Source organism: Fundulus heteroclitus, chromosome 2 (genome assembly GCF_011125445.2).
Source record: "Fundulus heteroclitus isolate FHET01 chromosome 2, MU-UCD_Fhet_4.1, whole genome shotgun sequence".
Lineage (NCBI taxonomy): Eukaryota > Metazoa > Chordata > Actinopteri > Cyprinodontiformes > Fundulidae > Fundulus > Fundulus heteroclitus.
Window position 1 is genome coordinate 39,423,960 of NC_046362.1, and position 18,512 is coordinate 39,442,471.

At 51.7% G+C, this 18,512-nt stretch overlaps 1 protein-coding gene across 1 annotated transcript; it reads left to right on the forward strand.

Annotated features, from left to right (window-relative positions):
- The first annotated feature begins 832 nt into the window (after window positions 1-832).
- elmo3 (engulfment and cell motility 3) lies at window positions 833-18,168 on the forward strand. The gene is made up of 21 exons (XM_012870244.3): window positions 833-1,092; window positions 3,336-3,441; window positions 6,693-6,733; window positions 7,138-7,210; window positions 7,306-7,356; window positions 8,491-8,660; window positions 8,922-9,021; window positions 9,533-9,684; window positions 9,773-9,851; window positions 10,888-10,938; window positions 11,022-11,144; window positions 11,222-11,344; window positions 11,416-11,520; window positions 11,605-11,713; window positions 11,782-11,918; window positions 15,368-15,531; window positions 15,642-15,754; window positions 15,885-15,989; window positions 17,112-17,191; window positions 17,265-17,345; window positions 17,417-18,168. Exons 2-21 carry the CDS (start codon window positions 3,364-3,366, stop codon window positions 17,627-17,629), a joined length of 2,148 nt encoding a protein of 715 aa, XP_012725698.2. The 5' UTR covers window positions 833-1,092; window positions 3,336-3,363; the 3' UTR covers window positions 17,630-18,168.
- The last annotated feature ends 344 nt before the right edge of the window (window positions 18,169-18,512 follow it).

Here is an 18,512-nt window from a genome sequence, read left to right on the forward strand (position 1 = left end):
CTGTGGAGAAACAACCTGCTTCACAGGAAAAGCACCGATTTCTGGAGCTGCTGCTCAGAAACCAAAGACAGATGAAGCTTGGAGCAGCATGGCAGACTCTGCTGGTTCTAAATGGTTCCCCATGGTTCTGCAGGAGCAGGGAGAAAGGGGGCGGGGCCTGGAAGGTGTGCAGGTTCACATGTTCATCCAAAATGGTCTAATTCTAGCTCCTGTTCCTTGACCTGTCCTGAAGTCAACGGTACAAAATCTAGTGTGGCCTTCGGACTGCTGTGCAGACGTCATAAAAACCTTAAAGTATCCCACAATCCTTAGCGTGACCTGATGTATCAGCTCACCTCACAGAAACCAACTAAAACCTCCGTAGAGGAGAAAGCGTCTCTCTGTAGCTCAGAAGGCTGTAGGATCTGACTCCATCCTCCATGTTTCCATCAGAGATAAAGTCTGGAATCAGCTCAGCAGCTGAAGCTCCTTTCCTCCCTGATGGAGTTCTGCTGACCCAGGAAAGGTCAGGAAGCAGGAGATAGGAGATAGGAGGTAGGAACTAGGAACTATGAGCTGTTATTAGGGGTATTTTGATCTTTTTGGACCCAGCCTAAATCCGCCGTTTTCTCAAATCTCACATACAAACAGTTTGGTTCCTCTAATTTCAGGATTGGTCCCCCCCCCCTCCCTCACCTGGCCCAGGTCTGCCCAGGCCAGGTGAGGGCGGGATGATGGATAGACGTTTTTCAGGTCAGTCTCTTCTTGCAGACCAACCAGCTTTCCTCTTTCGTAGCAGAGCTCGGACTCAGGTCCAGATTCAGTGGACCTTTATTGTGAAACACCGGAACCGGAAACAACCCCCTAATCCAGAGGATTGACGCGCAGATCGAGAAGAACTGAACTAAAGGACTGAAACCAACCCGGAACTTTTTGGCCGATTATTAATCCCTGAAGCGGGCGAGTTTGGGACTTTTCCGTCGGTGTTCCGATGGTTCTGTAGGAGAACCCACCTTTATGGACTCACCTGGCCGCTCCTGGAGCAGAACCACGGAGTTGTTCTGATGTTCTGACCGCCGCCGTTCCTGCAGGAGAACAGACGCTTCAGAGCAGGTAAGCGCAGCAGCAGAACCTTTTGGGTTCCCCGGAACCCTGCCAGCTGCTGCTGGACCTCACACCGAGGCCGGCTCAGCAGAACAGAACCAGAACCAGAACCAGAACCAGAACCCAGACGGCAGGAGCCACAGTTTATGATCGGTCAGAAAAGTCAGAGATCAGGTTCTGGTCACTTCTAGCTGAGGTCTGGAGGTCAGCACCGGTCCAGTTAACAGGCGCTGTTAACTGGACCAGAATCTGTTCTGGAGTCTGAGGAAGGCAAACAGGCCGAGGTCCAGATCTAAAGGCTTCCTGAAAGTTCTGGAGAACATCTTATCTGTTGGTAGCGGGTCAGGAATGTCAGACAGCTGCCCTTCCTCCTCCTCCTCCTCCTCCTCTTCCTCCTCCTCAGGCCCAGCACCGGGGTGGGTCCAGTCTGTGGAAGCCCACCCTCCTCCTCCTCAGAAAGCACGTGGCGCCTGTTGAGAGGAACAACTCCTCTTTAGCAGCAGAACCTGGCCCGGTCCCGGACTGGGCCGGGTGGAACCGGTACCTGAAGGTTAATGGCAGCGATGAGGTGATGAAAGGAGAGCAGTAGGAGAAAACAGACCGGGCAACCTGAGCAGCGACTGAATGTTTAGGGATGAGTTCAGCGTCTGACCCAAACCTTGCCCAGCCGGAACCAGAACCAGAACCAGAACCCTGGCTGAGGTTCTAGCTGCAGAGCCATATAATGATTAGCTGTGATTTCTTCCTCTGGCCTCGCTCGCCGTGGTGGAAGTTGAACTCCATCACTTCTGTTTAGCAGAAGGTGTGGCTTCAGCTTCCACCTGGGCTGCTGGTTTCTGGGAACACGGTCAGCAGGTTCTGACAGGTTCTGACAGGTTCTGGCAGGCCCGGCGGCCCGTGGTGGAGGCTCCTCTCTGCTGCCTGCTGGGATTTTTACCATCAGCTGCTTTTCTGTTCAAACCGCTCAGTTAAGCTTCAGCTGCTCTGCCGGGCTTTATGTTCTCAGCGCTGGTTCTGACCCGGTCTGGGGGGGCCGGGCTGTGCTGTGATTGGCTGACTGCTCAGAGTTTATTACGCGGAGCTTCAGCCTCACTTCCTGTGATTCCTGTCCAGGAAGTGAGGCTTGCTGCTGAAACAAATGGCGCTGGTTCTGACCCGTGTTCAGACGGGTTGTCAGGAACCACAGAGGAGCTCAAAGCAAAGTTCTTTAGACCCGAATGGATCCGTGTTCCTGAGCCATGGCAGCTTTCAGGGTTAAACCGGGCTACTGACACTCTGGACCTCAGCGGTTCTGGTTCTGAGCCTCTGGACTCTGGGTTCCTGAATGAAATGAACGGTCTACCTTAGTGCCGCTGAGCAACAGTCATCCAGGTAGGGTTCTGCTGTGGTTCTGGAGGAGCTGGAGACGAGGAATGGCTTCAGGTTCTGGATGTGTGTTCTGGGTCCTGATGTTCTGACTGCAGCTTTCGCTCCATCGCACTTTTTCCTTCCACTCGACTTTCCAGTCATTCAGCTCTGGACCAAGGTTTGCCTCGGCCAATCAGCATCCACTTCCCTTAGGCTGGGCACCAATCAGGGCGCGGCTTCCTCCCTGTGACCAATCAGAAGGGTTCTGTGGCACACAGAGCAGGCAGGTCCAGTTGGCAGGCTGAGTTCTGATGGGATGTGACCCGGTTCCTCCAGCAGGCCGGACCTGCTCGGTTCTGAAGCCCGGCTGAAGGAGGAACCGCGTGTTCTGGTCCTCTCAGTTTTACTCAGGGAACCAGAAATAAAGCGTGAAACAGGAACCTGCTCTCTTCTGGATTCATTTAGAAAGCGCTGAGCGGCCGGTGACCCGTTACTGAGCTCGGTTCTGGTCAGCAGTCACGCTTTTGGGTCGGGTGGTTCTGAAGGCGAGGGTCAGACCCAGAGGAGCTGAGCGTCTGTAGCTCAGCTCCTAAAGCTGCTGCTGGTTGGATGTTGGTGTTTTATTCTCACAGCAGGACAGCCGGTTCTGGTGGGCTGGTTCTGGTGGGCTGGTCCTGGTGGGCTGGTTCTGGTGGGCCGGTCCTGGTGGGCTGGTTCTGGTGGGCCGGTTCTGGTGGGCCGGTCCTGGTGGGCTGGTCCTGGTGGGCCGGTCCTGGTGGGCCGGTTCTGGTGGGCTGAGAGCTTCTCCACCGGACCTCCAGCCTGGACCTCCTGATCGTCCTGCTGACACCTTTGTGCTGTGTGGTTCTGTGTGGTTCTGTGTGGTTCTGTGTGGTTCTGTGCAGCTCGTGAGGAGACGTCTCAGGAGGCATCATGCCGCAGCAGAAGGACATCGTGAAGATCGCCATCCAGATGCCCGGCGCCTACCCCCAGCTCATCCAACTGGACCAGGTAACATCTCCATGTGTCTGCTCCTCATCCCAGCGTTGGTGGCAGGTCTGGACATTTCAGGGTTCTGCTCACAGTTAGCTTCCCCACAGAACCCACAGAACCTCTTCCTCTTTGACCCGGTCCAACGACCCGGTACTCTGCTGCTCCTAACGAGCATCTGGGGGAACCGGTTCCCTTCAGATGCTCAGTGCAGCTGGTCTGGTTCTGGGCTCAGAGGTTCTCCAGAGAACATCTGGACCAGCTGTTAGAACCTGCAGGTCTAACAGAACCTCCCAGAGTTCTGATCATCATGTGGACCTGGAGAGAGGATGGAGCACCTGCAGACCTACCAGGACATGGACGTCCACCTGGACTGACAGGCTGGACCAGGAGAGCATTGATCAGAGAAGCAGGAGGACCATGGTGGCTCTGGAGGAGCTGCAGAGACCAGCAGCTCAGGTGGATCATGTGTTGGTGGTGGACTCCATGAATCGGACCTTTATGGAAGTGGGAAGAAGAAAGCCAGAAGAAGTCCTGTTGGCAGTTTGCTATAAATCCTGTAGGAGAGACGTGGAAGAAGTTCTGATCAGAGGAACCAGAACTGAACCTTTTATACATGCAGGTGGAAACAAACCCAGTGAGACCAAAGAGGTCCTAGTGGACTAGAGGAGGTCCAGGAGGACTGAACACCTCCTCTCTACATACAGGAGGAGGAGGAGGAGGCGTGGACAGCATCAGGTTCCTGGACATCCACATCTCCTCTGACCTCCTGAACTGCACTGCAAAAACGGAACTTAAAAAGTAAAATGTTCTAAAAATTAGTGTATTTGTCCTTGATTTAAGCAGGTAAATAAGACTATCTGCCAATGGAATAAGATTTTTGCACTTAAAATAGGAACAACTCATCTCCATCACCTTATTTCAAGTGCAGGATGTCTAATTATCTTATTTTAGGGGTAAAAATACTCATTCCATTGGCAGATAATCAAGGACAAATACACAAACTTTAAGAACATTTTGCTTATTTTTAGATCCAACACCTCCCACCTGGTGAAGAAGGCCCAACAACGGCTCCTCTTCCTCGGGAAGCTGAACCGGACTTTCCACCCAGCTGCTGATGAACTTTCATAGAGCTACAATAGAAAGCATCTTGTGGAAACGGTTCAGGAACATTGAATCAAACCCAGCTTCTGTCCCAGAGCTGTGAGGCTAGCGCCCCCTGCTGGGAACCAACAGACCACTTAGTTCATGGTCTGACATGTTTGCAGACATACTGCTGGTTCCACTGGTTCTGACCCGGTTCTGAATCATTTATTCTCTCCTGCTGAGCTTCTCAGGGGCTGATTGGCTGGACTTCCTGTCCTTTAACCTGAACATTCAAACAGCAGCTAACGGCTGTGTGTTCTCTTTTACTCCTCAGCGTTCTGCTCCGTATTTTATGTCATTTAAACATTTAAACTCGTCAGACGACTATTTGCACTTTTAGCTTCTCGTCGGCGCAGCTGAAGCTCATGTTTGGTGTGATTCTGTGGACTTTGAGCCGCCGTCACCCTGTGGTCACATGACCGCCATAAAGATTAGCAGCAGGGCGTGTGAGAACGTAGCCCAACAAAGCTCAGAGCAGAACCACACTGGTTCTGCTGGTCGGAGCTTTGTTGGTTCTGACCGTTGGGTTCTGACCGGTGGGTCAGAACCCAACGGTCAGAACCAGACTGGTTCTGCTGGTGGGTCAGACGGTCAGAACCTTCATGGTTCTGCTGGTGGGTCAGAACCTTCATGGTTCTGCAGCACAGAGAGCAGAACGTGGATTTATCACCAGCTTCATTTAGCCACAGCCTGCCTCTGCAGCTTTAATTAGCTGCGAGCCTCAGGATGACGGCCTGCTGTTAGCAACAGTTTCATTTAGCGTCATTTATTTTTACAGAGTTTTTATTCCCATCCAGGCGTATGCAGTGAATCAGAGTCTGGTTCTGATGTATGCAGATTAAAGTACCTTCCTAAAATATAAACCTTTACGCAGGTACTGAACTTTCTGTAGTTTTCTGATTCTCCATGTCGTGTTTTCACGGCTTTCAGCAGAAAATCTGCATGATTAACAGAAGTAAAGGCCGTCTGTAAGGAATCTAAATCTAGTGACTGAATTAAAGTCCCTGAATTATTGAATTAAAATCACTGAATGTTGCTGTAGGACCAGGAGAATGGCAGAGCTGAGGCGTCCTGCAGCAGAGATCAGCTTCATTCCTGCATTTGAAGAGAAAGCCGTTGAGCTCAGGCTGCAGAGATGCTGCGCTGATGAGAAGCATGAAGTTATTTAGAAGTGTAAAGTTATTTAGGTGTCCCCCCCCCCCCCCAGCAGCAGCGTGGTTTGGTTTTGCTGCTGCCGCTCTGGAGGTAAAAATAAGTCAACAATGTCTGGGCGTGTCTCTGATGAGGAAGAATCTGACGGCTGAACCAAACATCAGCTGCTTTCATAGCAACCATCACCGCCGTTACTCTGCTGGGGCTCAACTGGACCTGGGACCCGACCCAGAACCAGCTCCTCAGCAGCTGGTTCTGATTCAGAACCAGCTGCTGAGGAGCTGGTTCTGAATCAGAACCAGCTCCTCAGCAGCTGGTTCTGCCGGGTCCAGCCTTCAGTACGGGGGGAGGACCCTGGTGCTGCGGGCCTGTTTCTCCTCCAAAGGTTCTGGGAGTATTTCTACTGTGCTAAAATGTTTTTAGTCTGGTAAAATAAGTTAAAATACTAGATATGAATTATTAATGTAGAAATAAAAGAAGAATCTAAAGAGATGTTCTGTAAAGGTACATTTTTGGTGAAGACCTTTGGTTTCCACCTGAACTCCAGAACGTCTGGTCCGGTCCAGGACCTTTGCAGCTTTTCTTTAGTTTGTGGGAAAGTTTCCTGCTGCTCCTCAGGAACCCTGAACAGGTTCTGCTGCCGTTTGGATCCTGCAGGAACGGAACGTGCTCAGCAGAACCGTCTGCTGTGCACGTTCCGTTCCTGCAGCCTTTAGTACATATCTTAACAACCCGCTCCGTCACAGAACCTCTCCCATTGGCCCAAGCCTTCCCGCCACAGCCATCTGATTGGCTGCCACTAATAACAGAGCGTCCGGCGGGTCTACCGCAGAACCTGGAGCGGTTCTGAGTGTGCGGCCGCGGCGCCGACCGCTAATGGCAGCTGAGAGGCAGACGGGGAAGGTGTCGGGTTCCTGTGGCTGCAGCAGCTGTGGTGCCGCCGTCTCTAACTCCGTGTCCTCTTGTTTCTGCAGAAGAAGCCTCTGTCTGCTGTCATCAAGGCCGTGTGTGAAGGGTAAGTCGGAGGTTTGGCTGACCGGGTCGGACTGACACCGACCCGGTCCGCAGGGTTAGGGTTAGTTACTGTTTTCCCTCTGCAGGACCTGCTGACTGCGTTACTCGCTGCACACATGCAGAATAAAAACAGTTTACTAAGAAGTAGAGCTAAACCCGGGCTTAAAGCAGGAATAAAATCTAATAAAGCAACAGATGAGAACTTTATAAAGTGTCAGAACGTGACGAGGTTCCTGATCAGCGCAGTAACGTCTGCAGTGATGTCATCTTTCATAGAGCAGAGCTAAAAATGAACGCTGGGAGGAACTTAATCAGCTGAGTGGTGGAATAAAACAGGAAGTGGCTCTAAAAGCTGAGAACTCCGCCTGGTACCAGACCAGCAGCTGATGTTCTGTTTGTGTTCAGATGGAACCTGCCAGGTCCAGAGAACTACGCCCTGCAGTACGCCGATGGAGTGCAGCTCTACATCACCGAGTCGGTCAGTCTCACCTCTGCACAGGAACATCTGCTACATCGCTGCTGCCATCCCATAATGTCAGGCTGAGGTTCTCATTAATCCTTCTTTATGTGCAGAACCGCCTGGACATCAAGAACGGCTGCATCCTCCGTCTGACCAAGGCTCCGGTGAGTCTGGACCCGCTACAGTAGTGATGATTCCAGGAATGAGAGAAGGTTTCAGACGCAGGTCTGGAGTTTCCTTCAGCCTGAACGGAGCACCAGCCTGGCTTTGCTCTTCTAATGTTTCTAACTAAATGTTCTAAAGAACATTTAGTGATAATATTAAAACCTTTCAGCCTCTTTCTCTGGGGTTCCTCAGGGCTCAGTTATTGGTCCTCTTGTTTCCCCCTGGTTCTGTTTAGAAAACATGGCTCCTCCTTCCTGTGTTACGCAGACGACTGCCGGATTTACCTGCTTATAACTCCTAATAATCCACCTAATAATAATCCACTTTATAATCCATGCTCCATCCAACCCCTGTTAAACTACCTTGAACAGGAAGAGGTTATTTTATTCAGGCTTTAATGGTTCCTCACAGAACCAGAGTATAACATTTTTGTTGTTGGGTTTTAAATTAAAAAAATGTTTTTCATTTAATTTGAGGATTATGATAATTATTATTAATTAAATAATAATAATAATAATAATAATAATAATTATTATTATTATTATTATTATTATTATTATTATTATTATTAGCTAAGATCTGTTTCTAATAAATGAAGCCATGACAGCAGAACGGGGAACGTTTATCACTGGTTCTGTTGCGTCAGGTCCAGAACTGTGAACAAAGGTTGGAATTCACACTGATCTGTTCTGAGAGAATTGGACCCAGATTCTCAACAGAACCGGATGCAGCTGGTCCGGTTCTGGATCGCTGCCGTTTCATCTATCGGGCCACAAGCTGGAAAACGATGAAAAACAAAACCCGAAAGCTTAAATGTGGAACCCTGGGGAACCTCTGCGTGGGTCAGAGGAGAACCCAGACGGGTTAGGAACCGTCCCAGCCGGGCTTTAACTAGAACCCCGCATTAATACCAGCAGCCCGCTGATCAAAGAACTCTGTGGTCCAGGTGATCTGAGCTGCAGGTACCAGAACCACAGAGTTCCCGGGTCAGGTCTTCCTCTGAAAGCTGAGAAGAACCGGCGTCCGGGTTCTGGGGAACAGCCGGGTCTTTCTGTGGATGTTGCTGTGTCCTGCTGCATGTGTCCTGCTGCATGTGTCCTGCCCCTGTGGTGAGCCCTGACCTCTGAACTCAGGGCTGCAGTGCAGAAGCCCTGAAGAAGGGCATCCAGAGCGCTGATGGGGGGGTGCGCTGCGAGTCGCTGAAGGAGCTGGCCACCATCTCCAGGGACGTGACCTTCGCTCAGGAGTTCATCAACCGAGGAGGCCACACCCTGCTGGTGAAGATCGTGGAGGACTCCAAAGAGTGAGTACCCTGTTGGCCTGAGGAGAAGGAAGTCCTTATTAGGGCGTGGGCCGTGACATCACAGCTGACCGGGTTTCCTGCAGGCTGCAGAAAGTCCTGACAGCTTCCTTCTTTTTAGCCCATTTACATGTTTTCAGCCAGCAAACAGAAAGGAGAATGTGTCACTGACTCACTGACTCATGAATCAGTGACTCACTGACTGACTCACTGACTGAATCACTGACTGAATCACTAACTGAATCACTGACTGACTCTGTGCAGGAACAACCAGATCATGACGCACACGCTGACCGGCTTCATGGAGCTGATGGACCACGGCATCGTGTCCTGGGAGAACCTCTCTGCCGTCTTCATCAAGAAGGTCCCTCCTCCTCTTCCTCTCTCTCTCCTCCCTCTCTCCTCTTCCTCCTCCTCTTCTCTCTCTCTCCTCTTCCTCCTCCTCTTCTCTCTCTCTCCTCTTCCTCCTCCTCTTCTCTCTCTCTCCTCTTCCTCCTCCTCCTCCCCACCTCTCCTCTCTCCTCCTCCTCACCTCCTCTCTCTCTCCTCCTACTCGCTTTCTCTCTCCTCCTCCTCACCTCCTCTCTCTCTCCTCTTCCTCCTCCTCTTCTCTCTCTCTCCTCTTCCTCCTCCTCCTCCCCACCTCTCCTCTCTCCTCCTCCTCACCTCCTCTCTCTCTCCTCTTCCTCCTCTTCTCTCTCTCTCCTCTTCCTCCTCCTCCTCCCCACCTCTCCTCTCTCCTCTCTCCTCTCTCTCCCTCTCCTCCTCCCCTCTCCTCTCCTCTTCCTCCTTCCCTTCTCCTCACTCTCTCCACCTCCTCTTCCTCTCTTCCTCACCTCCTCCTCCTCACCTCCTCCTCCTCCTCTGCTCCTCAGATCTCCGGCTTCGTCAGCAGCAGGTCCACAGACGAGGCCATGCAGCAGGTGTCCCTGGACATCCTGGAGAACATGGTGCTGAGCAGCAGGAAGCTCTTCCTGCAGGTCAAGCAGGAGGTCACCATGGAGAAGCTCATCGCTCACCTGCAGGTGTAAGTCCAGCAGGAGGACCAGCAGGAGGAGGACCAGGAGGCGCGTGGAGCTGCAGGTCCTCTAAGCTGCTCTGCTGCTGTGTTTCAGGGAGAACCAGCAGATCCAGACCAAAGCAATGGCTCTGCTGATGGCGCTGCTGCAGACGGCTGACGACTTGGACAGACAGGTGCTCACCTGCTCCTCACCTGCTCCTCACCTGCTCCTCACCTGCTCCTCAGCTGCTCCTCACCTGCTCCTCACCTGCTCCTCACCTGATCTCCTGCTGCTGCACACCTCACCGTCCTGGAAACTGCTGCATGAAAACATGGCAGCAGCTTCCAGGACGAACTTTAACTTCTCAGCTAGTTTGTCTGATGCTTTCATGCTCATCCAGTAGTTCACGTCGTTTAACTCTTTCTGCACGCGCTCAGAAGCCGCCGGTGATTTTAACTTTTAAAGTTCTCTGGTAACTTCTCTGCTGCTTTAGTTCTGACTCTAGATCAGTTTGTTCTTCATTCCTAGAACCTCTTCTGACCATAAGCACTCTTGTAACACGTCTTCCTTCCACTCAACTTTCCACCAGAGAGCTTGGTGCAGCTCTGATCTTTATTAAACTCAGAGGAACTCAGAAGTTCTGGTTCTGGTCCGACTCTGTGGACTCTGTGGCGCTGACAGGAGCGTTCCCTTCATGTTGTAGGAGGTGGTTAGCGAAGCGGCTTTCTGTTCACATGTTTAAAGCCTCAGAGGGAAGGAGGGGAGCCGGCTGAGGCTCCTGCAGGCGCAGCTTTGTCCAGACGTTCTCCTCCTGCTCCTCCAGCAACACTTCCTGCCTTCATACCTCGCCTCCTCCTTCCTTCATACCTCGTCTCCTCCTTCCTTCATGCCTCGTCTCCTCCTTCCTTCATGCCTCGTCTCCTCCTGCCTTCATGCCTCGTCTCCTCCTGCCTTCATTCCTCGTCTCCTCCTGCCTCCTCGCCTCGTCTCCTCCTGCCTCGTCTCCTCCTGCCTCTCTTTCTGTCCCACAGCCATTTTATTCTGCAGTCAACAAATGCTCTTTTCTTATCAGCTGTGAATAAAAGCTGCAGAGCCAGAGAGGCGTGCAGCACAGGGGTCAAAGTCTCCCCATAAAGGGCCTTTATGCAGCCACGCCGGCTCCAGCGCCCCCTGCTGGCAGGACGTGTCTCTGCGCTGCAGTCAATCCTCTCCTTTCTCGTCTCTTCCAGGAGATCTTTGCCTTTCTGAACAAGAAGAACCTGCGTCAGTACATCTATAAGGTGAGCGGTTCTCCAGCTTCCTGCAGGCGGTGGCAGCCGGCCTCGCCTTCAGCTCCTCTGAAGCTCGGCTTGTTTCTGTGCAGAACATCATCCTGGGCTCCAGCCCCATCCAGGATGAGATGGCTCACTACCTGTACGTCCTGCAGTCGCTCACCTTGAACCTCCTGGAGGCTCGCATGAGGACGCCGCTGGACTGCTACAGCCAGGTGAGCCCCTCCCTCGTTGAATGCTGACTTTAGCCTCCCTGGCAGAGAAAAGTCAGACTTGTTGTCTCCTGCTGCAGGAACACAGGGACATCCTGCATGGACTGCGGCAGGCGGCCTTTGAGACGGAGAGCGAGAACAGCCTCAGCCATGAGCGCCGCCGCTCGCTCTGTGCCAAAGAGTTTAAGAAGCTGGGTTTTTCTGTAAGCGTGGCCTTTTTAAGCTGCAGCTCTGAGGCTTTGCTCTCGTCTCTAAGCGCTCTCTGCGTTTCCAGAACAACAGCAACCCGGGTCAGGACCTGGTGCGCACGCCTCCCGGCCTCCTGGCTCTGGAGACCATGCATTACTTTGCTGCACGCTACCCTGACGCCTACAGCAGGGTGAGCAGAGCTTTGAGTCGTTCCTCCAGGAGGACGTCCATGCTGGTGCAGCAGCTCCAGACTGACCTGCTTCTCCTCTTGCAGTTCGTCCTGGAGAACAGCAGCAGAGAGGACAAACACGAGTGTCCGTTCGCCCGCAGCAGCATCCAGCTCACCCTCATCCTCTGTGAAATCCTTCGGATCGGAGAAGCTCGTAAGCTGAGCGGCCGCCTGCTCCTCTGCTCTGTCGCCTTCTCGCCTTCATGCTTGTCCTGTCTGCAGCCTCAGAGACGGGCTCCAGCTACCACCCCATCTTCTTCAGCCAGGACCGGCTGCTGGAGGAGCTCTTCTGCGTCTGCATCCAGCTGCTCAACAAAACCTGGAAGGAGATGAGAGCCACGCAGGAGGACTTTGACAAGGTGAGCTCCCACAGCTGGGCTAGATGTTCAGGTAGGAGAGCAACGTCCCACAGTTCAGTGGTTCTACACATAAATACTGGACCAGGAAGTGTTGACCGCCTTCTGGGAGGAGGAGGATCCTCCCTGAGCCCGACGGCAGGTCTGCTGCTTCATCTGCTTTCTGGCTTTAGAACCGCGAGCCTCTGGTCAGCTGATGCAGGTGTTCATCACCGATAAATCACTGATAAACTGATTTAGGTGAACCCTAACCCAACGAACAGCTGAATCAGCAGAACCTCCAGGTACGAAAACAACGGCTCTGGTAATAAATCATTTAGGTGGTAAATGTCAGGAGCTGAAAGCTGAAGCTCTCTGTGGCGCCTGCTGCAGTCGAGCCATTATGGAGGACGGTGCAGGTTGGATGCTGACCGGCTTACTGCTCTGTGGGGGGGGGATCTGGCAGAACGGTTCCTTTCTGGAAAACATTTCAGACTTTATCAAAGTTTTTAGGTAGGAGCCTAAGGCAGCTGCCCCTGGAGCGGCGCTGCAACGTTTGTCCTGCGCCTCACCTGGTAGATCTCAGTATAGCAGGAGTGTTTCTGTCAGGTGTGCTTTACCTGCCGTCTCTCTGGAAAAGCATTCCTTCAAACCGTGTCAGACTCAAAGAGCCTCTCTGGGGAACCGCACGGCTCCGCGTTGGGACCTTTAATTGGGTCCGTTAGTCAGGCGGCTTCCTGGTGCGTCTCATCTTTTCTCTGCTGATGATATTCAGCTCTACTTTTGTTCCAAGCTAACCGCTGCTGTCTTTTTCTAAAGCAGCCATCCTGTTAACATTCTGGGTTTTAATTCTAAATTAAGCAGGAGGAATTTAAAGTGTTGTCACATTTATTTCACATCTAGGAACATTTAAAATATTAGAATCATGTCCGGTTGTCTCAGAAAGTGAAGCTCGTTTAGGAGCCGGTCAGACGGAGAACCCGGAGCGTCACACCGGCACCGCCTGGTTCTGACCCGCTGCCACACTCAAGGTTTGGAGTAGAGGTGTGCAAAATAATCGCCATGATGATGCATCACGATTCTAATTTTCGCGATCTACTGCATCGATTCTTGACGCCAAGTATCGATTTATTAATAAAAAAAAAAAAGAATAATTTGGTGAACATCAGCCAAAACAAGTGGAATACAACTTCATTGGTCTAAAGGACCACTGAGGACGTGTAAACAGCACTATTATCCTTATTTTGTTATTTTAAGTTTTATAAATCCTAAGCACTTTTTGTCAGTGTGTCCAGTCCAGTAATATTTATTTTCATGGCAATACCTCCAAAAGTCGTTTCAATAAATACAGTTATGCATGAATTGAAGACACTCATTGGCTGCCCTCTCCCCTCATTGGAGGACTTGCACAGCGACCGCTGTCTAAAAAAGGCACAACCCATCACAAAGGACACTTTTCATCCTGGACATTCTCTGTTTACACTGTTGCCTTCAGGCAGACGATACAGAGCAATCAGAACAAGAACCAACCGTTTTAGAGACAGTTTTTACCCGACAGCAATAACAAAACTAAATGCAACCAAAAATAACCATTAATTATCATGGATGATGTGTGTGAGAATGTGCTATTTTTAATTTTTTAGTTGTTTTTATCAGTTATTTGTTATTTATTTCTTATATTGTGTGTAAATTGAGAGACAGAGATTTATTTATTATTTATTTATTATTGTTTTTTTTTAAACATATGCACGGATCGATGGCACTTTTTAAATTTCGTTGTTCTTGTGACAATGACAATAAAGTTTTCATTCATCATTCATTCTATCCAGATCACAGCCAGTCAGCCTCTGCTAATAGCTGCATTTTTTTTCTAACAGTGTTCAGTGAAAATATCGCAATGCATCGCAATAATTCAAGTATCGTGATGCATCGTGATTCAAATTGAATCGTGACTTCTTTGGCAATACCCACCCCTAGTTTGGAGCCGCCCGGCGTGGCGTGGCGCCCTGATGGGCGTAACGTAGAACGCCACGGTTGCCATGGCTGCCATGCAGGCGTCTCTACCTGCTGCTTTGATGGTTCCTGGTTTGTAGTCAGGAGTTGCCTGGAGGAGAAGTTCCACCTCATCGTTGGGATAAAAGCTTCTTTTCTCACTCAGTTAGCCGAGCTGTCGCATTTCTTCTTCTTCTACAGGATTAAGGCGGTTTTATCGTCTCTGTGTGCAGGTATCTTAGTCAGCGGTGTGGATGTGGCCGCAGACTCGTTACAGACATTATTATTATTATTATAATAATATAGAATTATTCCAGGCTTTGTTCATTATGGCTGCAGACATAGAATAAAGTTCAGTGACTTGCAGCCTGAGGTCGTCCTGACTGTCCAGCAGAACCAGAACAGCGTCTAGAACCGAGGAGAAAAGTTCCTGAGAAACTCAGCAGAAGTTTCTCTGAATCGTCATGCGGTGAATTTCCCAGTCAGACAGAACCCGGTTCATCCAGACCTGTTCTGGACCGGCCCGGCCTGCCAGAGCGGCCCCTTTGTGCTGCTGCTGGGGGGGGGCTTTGGCTGGACAAAGAGAACCAGGGGAGCGGCAGAAACCAGCAGCACAAAGGATCCGGGGATTCAGCAGAACCGTCAGAACGGGCCTGTGGGTTCTCTGGACTCCACAGCCTGTGCAGAACATCCGGCTCTGTTCCATGGAGGAACCAACAGAACCATCAGAAACAACAGAACCAACAGAACCGACAGAACCGAACCCTGGTGGACCCGTCAGTGGTGCAGGAAGTGAGACGGAGCTGCGGTACCAGCGTCCCTCAGAACAGAACCGGGCTGCAGGGAGCAGAGACAGCAGGCAGGCCGTCCTATTGGCTGAGCTCTGTGACATCACGGGGGGGGGGTTGCTGTTTACCAAACAGAGCCGCTCCTCCCTCATGGAGGTGATCTGCTTTCTGCTGGACTTCAGTGCAGCCGCAGAGAATGGAGGTAAGGTCCGGTTCTGGTTCTGGTTCCTTTGTTTCTGCTGCTGGGAAGGGTTGCTGGTTCCTCTCCACGCAGGTCGCCACGGTAACTGCTGGCCCCGCCTCCAGGCGGTTCTGATGGGTTCACGTCTGAGCGGGACCGGCTGGTACCAGACGGTTCTGGAGTGAACCCATCCGGACCAAACCGGTCCCAGCGGAGGCTCTCATTGGCTGCAGTGAGGAACCAGTTAAAGTATTCAGATTTAAGGTCCCTTTGACTCAACCAATCAGACGCAAGCAGCAAAGATGATGTCATCGTGTGGCGAGGTGGCGGCAGGAAGGTGGCGCTGTTCCGTTTGCTCGGTGGTTCTGGTGGTTCTGGCAGCAGAACACTGACCTCCTCCTCTTCCTCCTCCTCCTCCTCCTCTTCCTCTTCCTCCTGCAGGTGATGCAGGTGGCGAAGGAGCAGATCACCAGAACACTGACCTCCTCTTCCTCCTCCTCTTCCTCCTGCAGGTGATGCAGGTGGTGAAGGAGCAGATCACCAGGACTCTGGCCAGCAGGCCCACCTCCCTGGAGCTCTTCAAGAACAAAGTCAACGCTCTGAACTACAGCGAGATCCTCAAGCTGAGGCAGACGGAGCGGCTGCACCAGGAGGAGACGCTGGCTCCGCCCGTCCTGTCAGTACCAGCCGCTGTTTGTCACCAAACACCTGGGGGGGTGGCGTGCAGCTCCACCTGGGCGGAGTCACTCCTCACCGCCTTTGCTGACGCGGCGCTTTGTTTTGCAGCGAGCTGAAGGAGCGGCTGAAGCCGGAGCTGCTGGAGCTGATCCGCCAGCAGAGGCTCAACCGGCTGTGCCAGGGGACCATGTTCAGGAAGATCAGCAGCCGGCGCAGGCAGGGTGGGGCCGGCGCCGCCGATCGCTCCTCCTACCGCTCCTCCTACCGCGCCCTCGGGGCCCTCGGGGCCCTCAGGGCCCTCGGGGCCCTGAGGGCCTCCTGCCGTCACTAACCCGTCATTGTTCTCCTCAGACAAGCTGTGGTACTGCCGCCTGTCCCCCAACCACAAGATGCTGCACTACGGCGACGTGGAGGAGGAGGCAGAGAGCCCCGCCATAGAGACGCTGCAGGAGAAGAGTGAGTGCAGGCCACTGATTTACCTGTAGAGGCACACCTTTGCAGGTAAATCTGTCTTTTACTGACAGATTAGATCTACAACAATAATCTGTTCTGTAGTGGATTAAGTCTGACCCGGTTTACTCTCTGGTTTCCTCTCATAAACCACCGAGTCTGTAGCTGAAGGTCTGATGGTGTTCCTCCTGGTTCCTCCTGGTCTGGTTCAGGGCTCACCTGCATGGTACCCCCCCCCCCCTATCCTCCCCTCCCCCCCCTCCCTCCCTCAGTGACCGGCGTCTAAAATGCTTTTTCACTCAGTGGCTCTACTTCTCAATCATAGCTGTACAGCATGAAGAACATGTTTACATCACATAAAGCTCAGGTGAGCCTGGACTCTTGTAGGTCAAAGGTCAGAACAGGTAACCCTTCACACGGCACGGATGAAGCAGCTCTCAGCTTCAGAACCGGTGATTCCTGGTTTAGTTCGTTTTCACATGGGAAAAAGATGCTGAATGTTAGTTTCTCTGCAGTAAAACCTGAAGGAAGGACATAAAACTCTAAGCAGTAAATAAAAACATGCTCATGGCGTGTAGCTACATAGTTACAGGTGTTAAAGGAGAAAAGAGACATTTTTCATTGTTAAACTGATTTAGTGAGAGCCTCTGTATAGAACAGCAAGCTGGGCCGTGCTCATCAGACATTACTAGTCGCACAGGCATCAAAGCCATGATGAGCTCCAGCCTCTGATGGAAATGAGCAGGGAGCAGCTGATTGGTCCAATCACAGACGCTCCCACCTGATTGGTCCAGTCACAGACGCTCCCACCTGATTGGTCCAGTCACAGACGCTCCCACCTGATTGGTCCAGAAAACACTCTATATTGAGGAGTCTACGTTAAATCTTATTGTCAGGGTCAGGAACAGGTACGTCTGGTTTGGTGTGTGCTCGCCCATTTCCAGTCATTAATAAATGTAATTATGCATCATAACAGCAACATCTGGGTTCCCCCACAGTTCCTGCAGCTTTTCTACCAATCAGGCTAACGATCCGTCCTCTGATTACTGAACTTTACATCATCAGGTTTTATACTGAATGATGCTGGTGTCAGCAGCAGATGTTTCAGTGTCTCTGTGTCGTCCTCAGTTCCAGTGGCAGATATCAAAGGTCTGCTGACGGGGAAGGACTGTCCTCACATGAAGGAGAGCAAAGGCAAGCAGACCAAGGTCAGTGTCTCTCCTCTGAGCCCTCCTGCTGTCAGACGCTAGATTAAAGCCGCCGCCTCTGCTCCTGCTGCAGGAGGTGCTGGACCTGGCCTTCAGCATCACCTACGACGTGGAGGAGTACAGCCTGAACTTCATCGCCCCCTCCAGGACCGACGTGAGTCTGCATGCTGCTCGCCTCCTTTCTCCTCCTTGGCTGTGCTGAGCCTAACTTCTCCTCTCTGGCAGTTCTGCCTGTGGACGGACGGGCTGAGCGTCCTCCTGGGCCGCGACATGAGCAGCGAGTCCATGCGCAGCGAGCTGGAGATCCTGCTGTCCATGGAGATTAAGCTCCGCCTCCTGGACCTGGAGAACGTCCCCATCCCCGAGAGCGCCCCCGTTGTCCCCAAACCGCCCAGCAACTACAACTTCTGCTACGACTTCAGCCAGACGGAGCAGTAGCCGCAGCGTCTGGGTCCCTCTGGATCCGGTCCCTCTGGGTCTGGACCCTGTGGATCCGGTCCCTGTGGGTCTGGACCTGTCAGTCTGGACCCATCAGCTGATTTTAACACTTTGCAGACGCAGGTCTGGGTCGGGCTCCTCCCTGACGACTCCTGCAGGCGGCAGTCTGCAGCTCAGCAGGTACTTTTAGCTTAAATGTGAGCTCTGGTGTAACGGTGCTCTCTCTCTGTTTTAAAGTTTTTTTTAGTTGGGAAAACGCTGCGTAGCTTCAGGAATATCGCTGCACGCCGCTGCTTCTGGTTTCACGCGGGCATTAAGCAGAAATCAGGCAGAAATCAGCCTCTTAGGTACTCGTTCTGATGCGGTTCAGCCACTGTGGAGGTTTTTTACCAAACTTTATTTTCTATAATTGCTGTAAATCTGTATGATACTCATGGATCCATTCCTGTTTTAACTCTAAGCGTGTTGCTGCCAGGTCTGTCGTTTCACTTTAATCCGCTGCTTCCTCCAAACTGACCAAATAAAGCCATTAAATCACAGTCGCCTGGTTTTTGTCTCTCTGCCTGAAGTTCTGTTAAACAAACACGCAGCAATGCAGGAAAAGCAGAAAGACTTTATTTAGTCAAAGCTTTAATGACTTTAACTGGATCATCGCTTCCTTTAGTCTTGAAATGATAAATAAACTCCAGCTGCTTCACAGAAGACAAACTTTATATAAAGTTCATTTTACAGTCCAGCGGTTCTTTCCTGCTTTATTTCTATCGGTGCAAACATTTCTGCTCCTGCAGAAAATAACTTGCTGATAAAAATGAATATCATCTGAACTGGACTCTCTGGTTTCTGTGCTGCACCTCCTCTGTAGCTCCTCATGGCAGCAGAGGAG

What these genes read in the sequence shown, in the direction of transcription:
- elmo3 (XM_012870244.3), top strand. Translation starts at nt 3,364, where the DNA reads ATGCCGCAGCAGAAGGACATCGTGAAGATCGCCATCCAGATGCCCGGC. An exon ending in AGCTCATCCAACTGGACCAG is followed by an intron (nt 3,442 to 6,692) that starts GTAACATCTCCA and finishes TTGTTTCTGCAG; the next exon opens with AAGAAGCCTCTGTCTGCTGT. An exon ending in AGCTCTACATCACCGAGTCG is followed by an intron (nt 7,211 to 7,305) that starts GTCAGTCTCACC and finishes CTTTATGTGCAG; the next exon opens with AACCGCCTGGACATCAAGAA.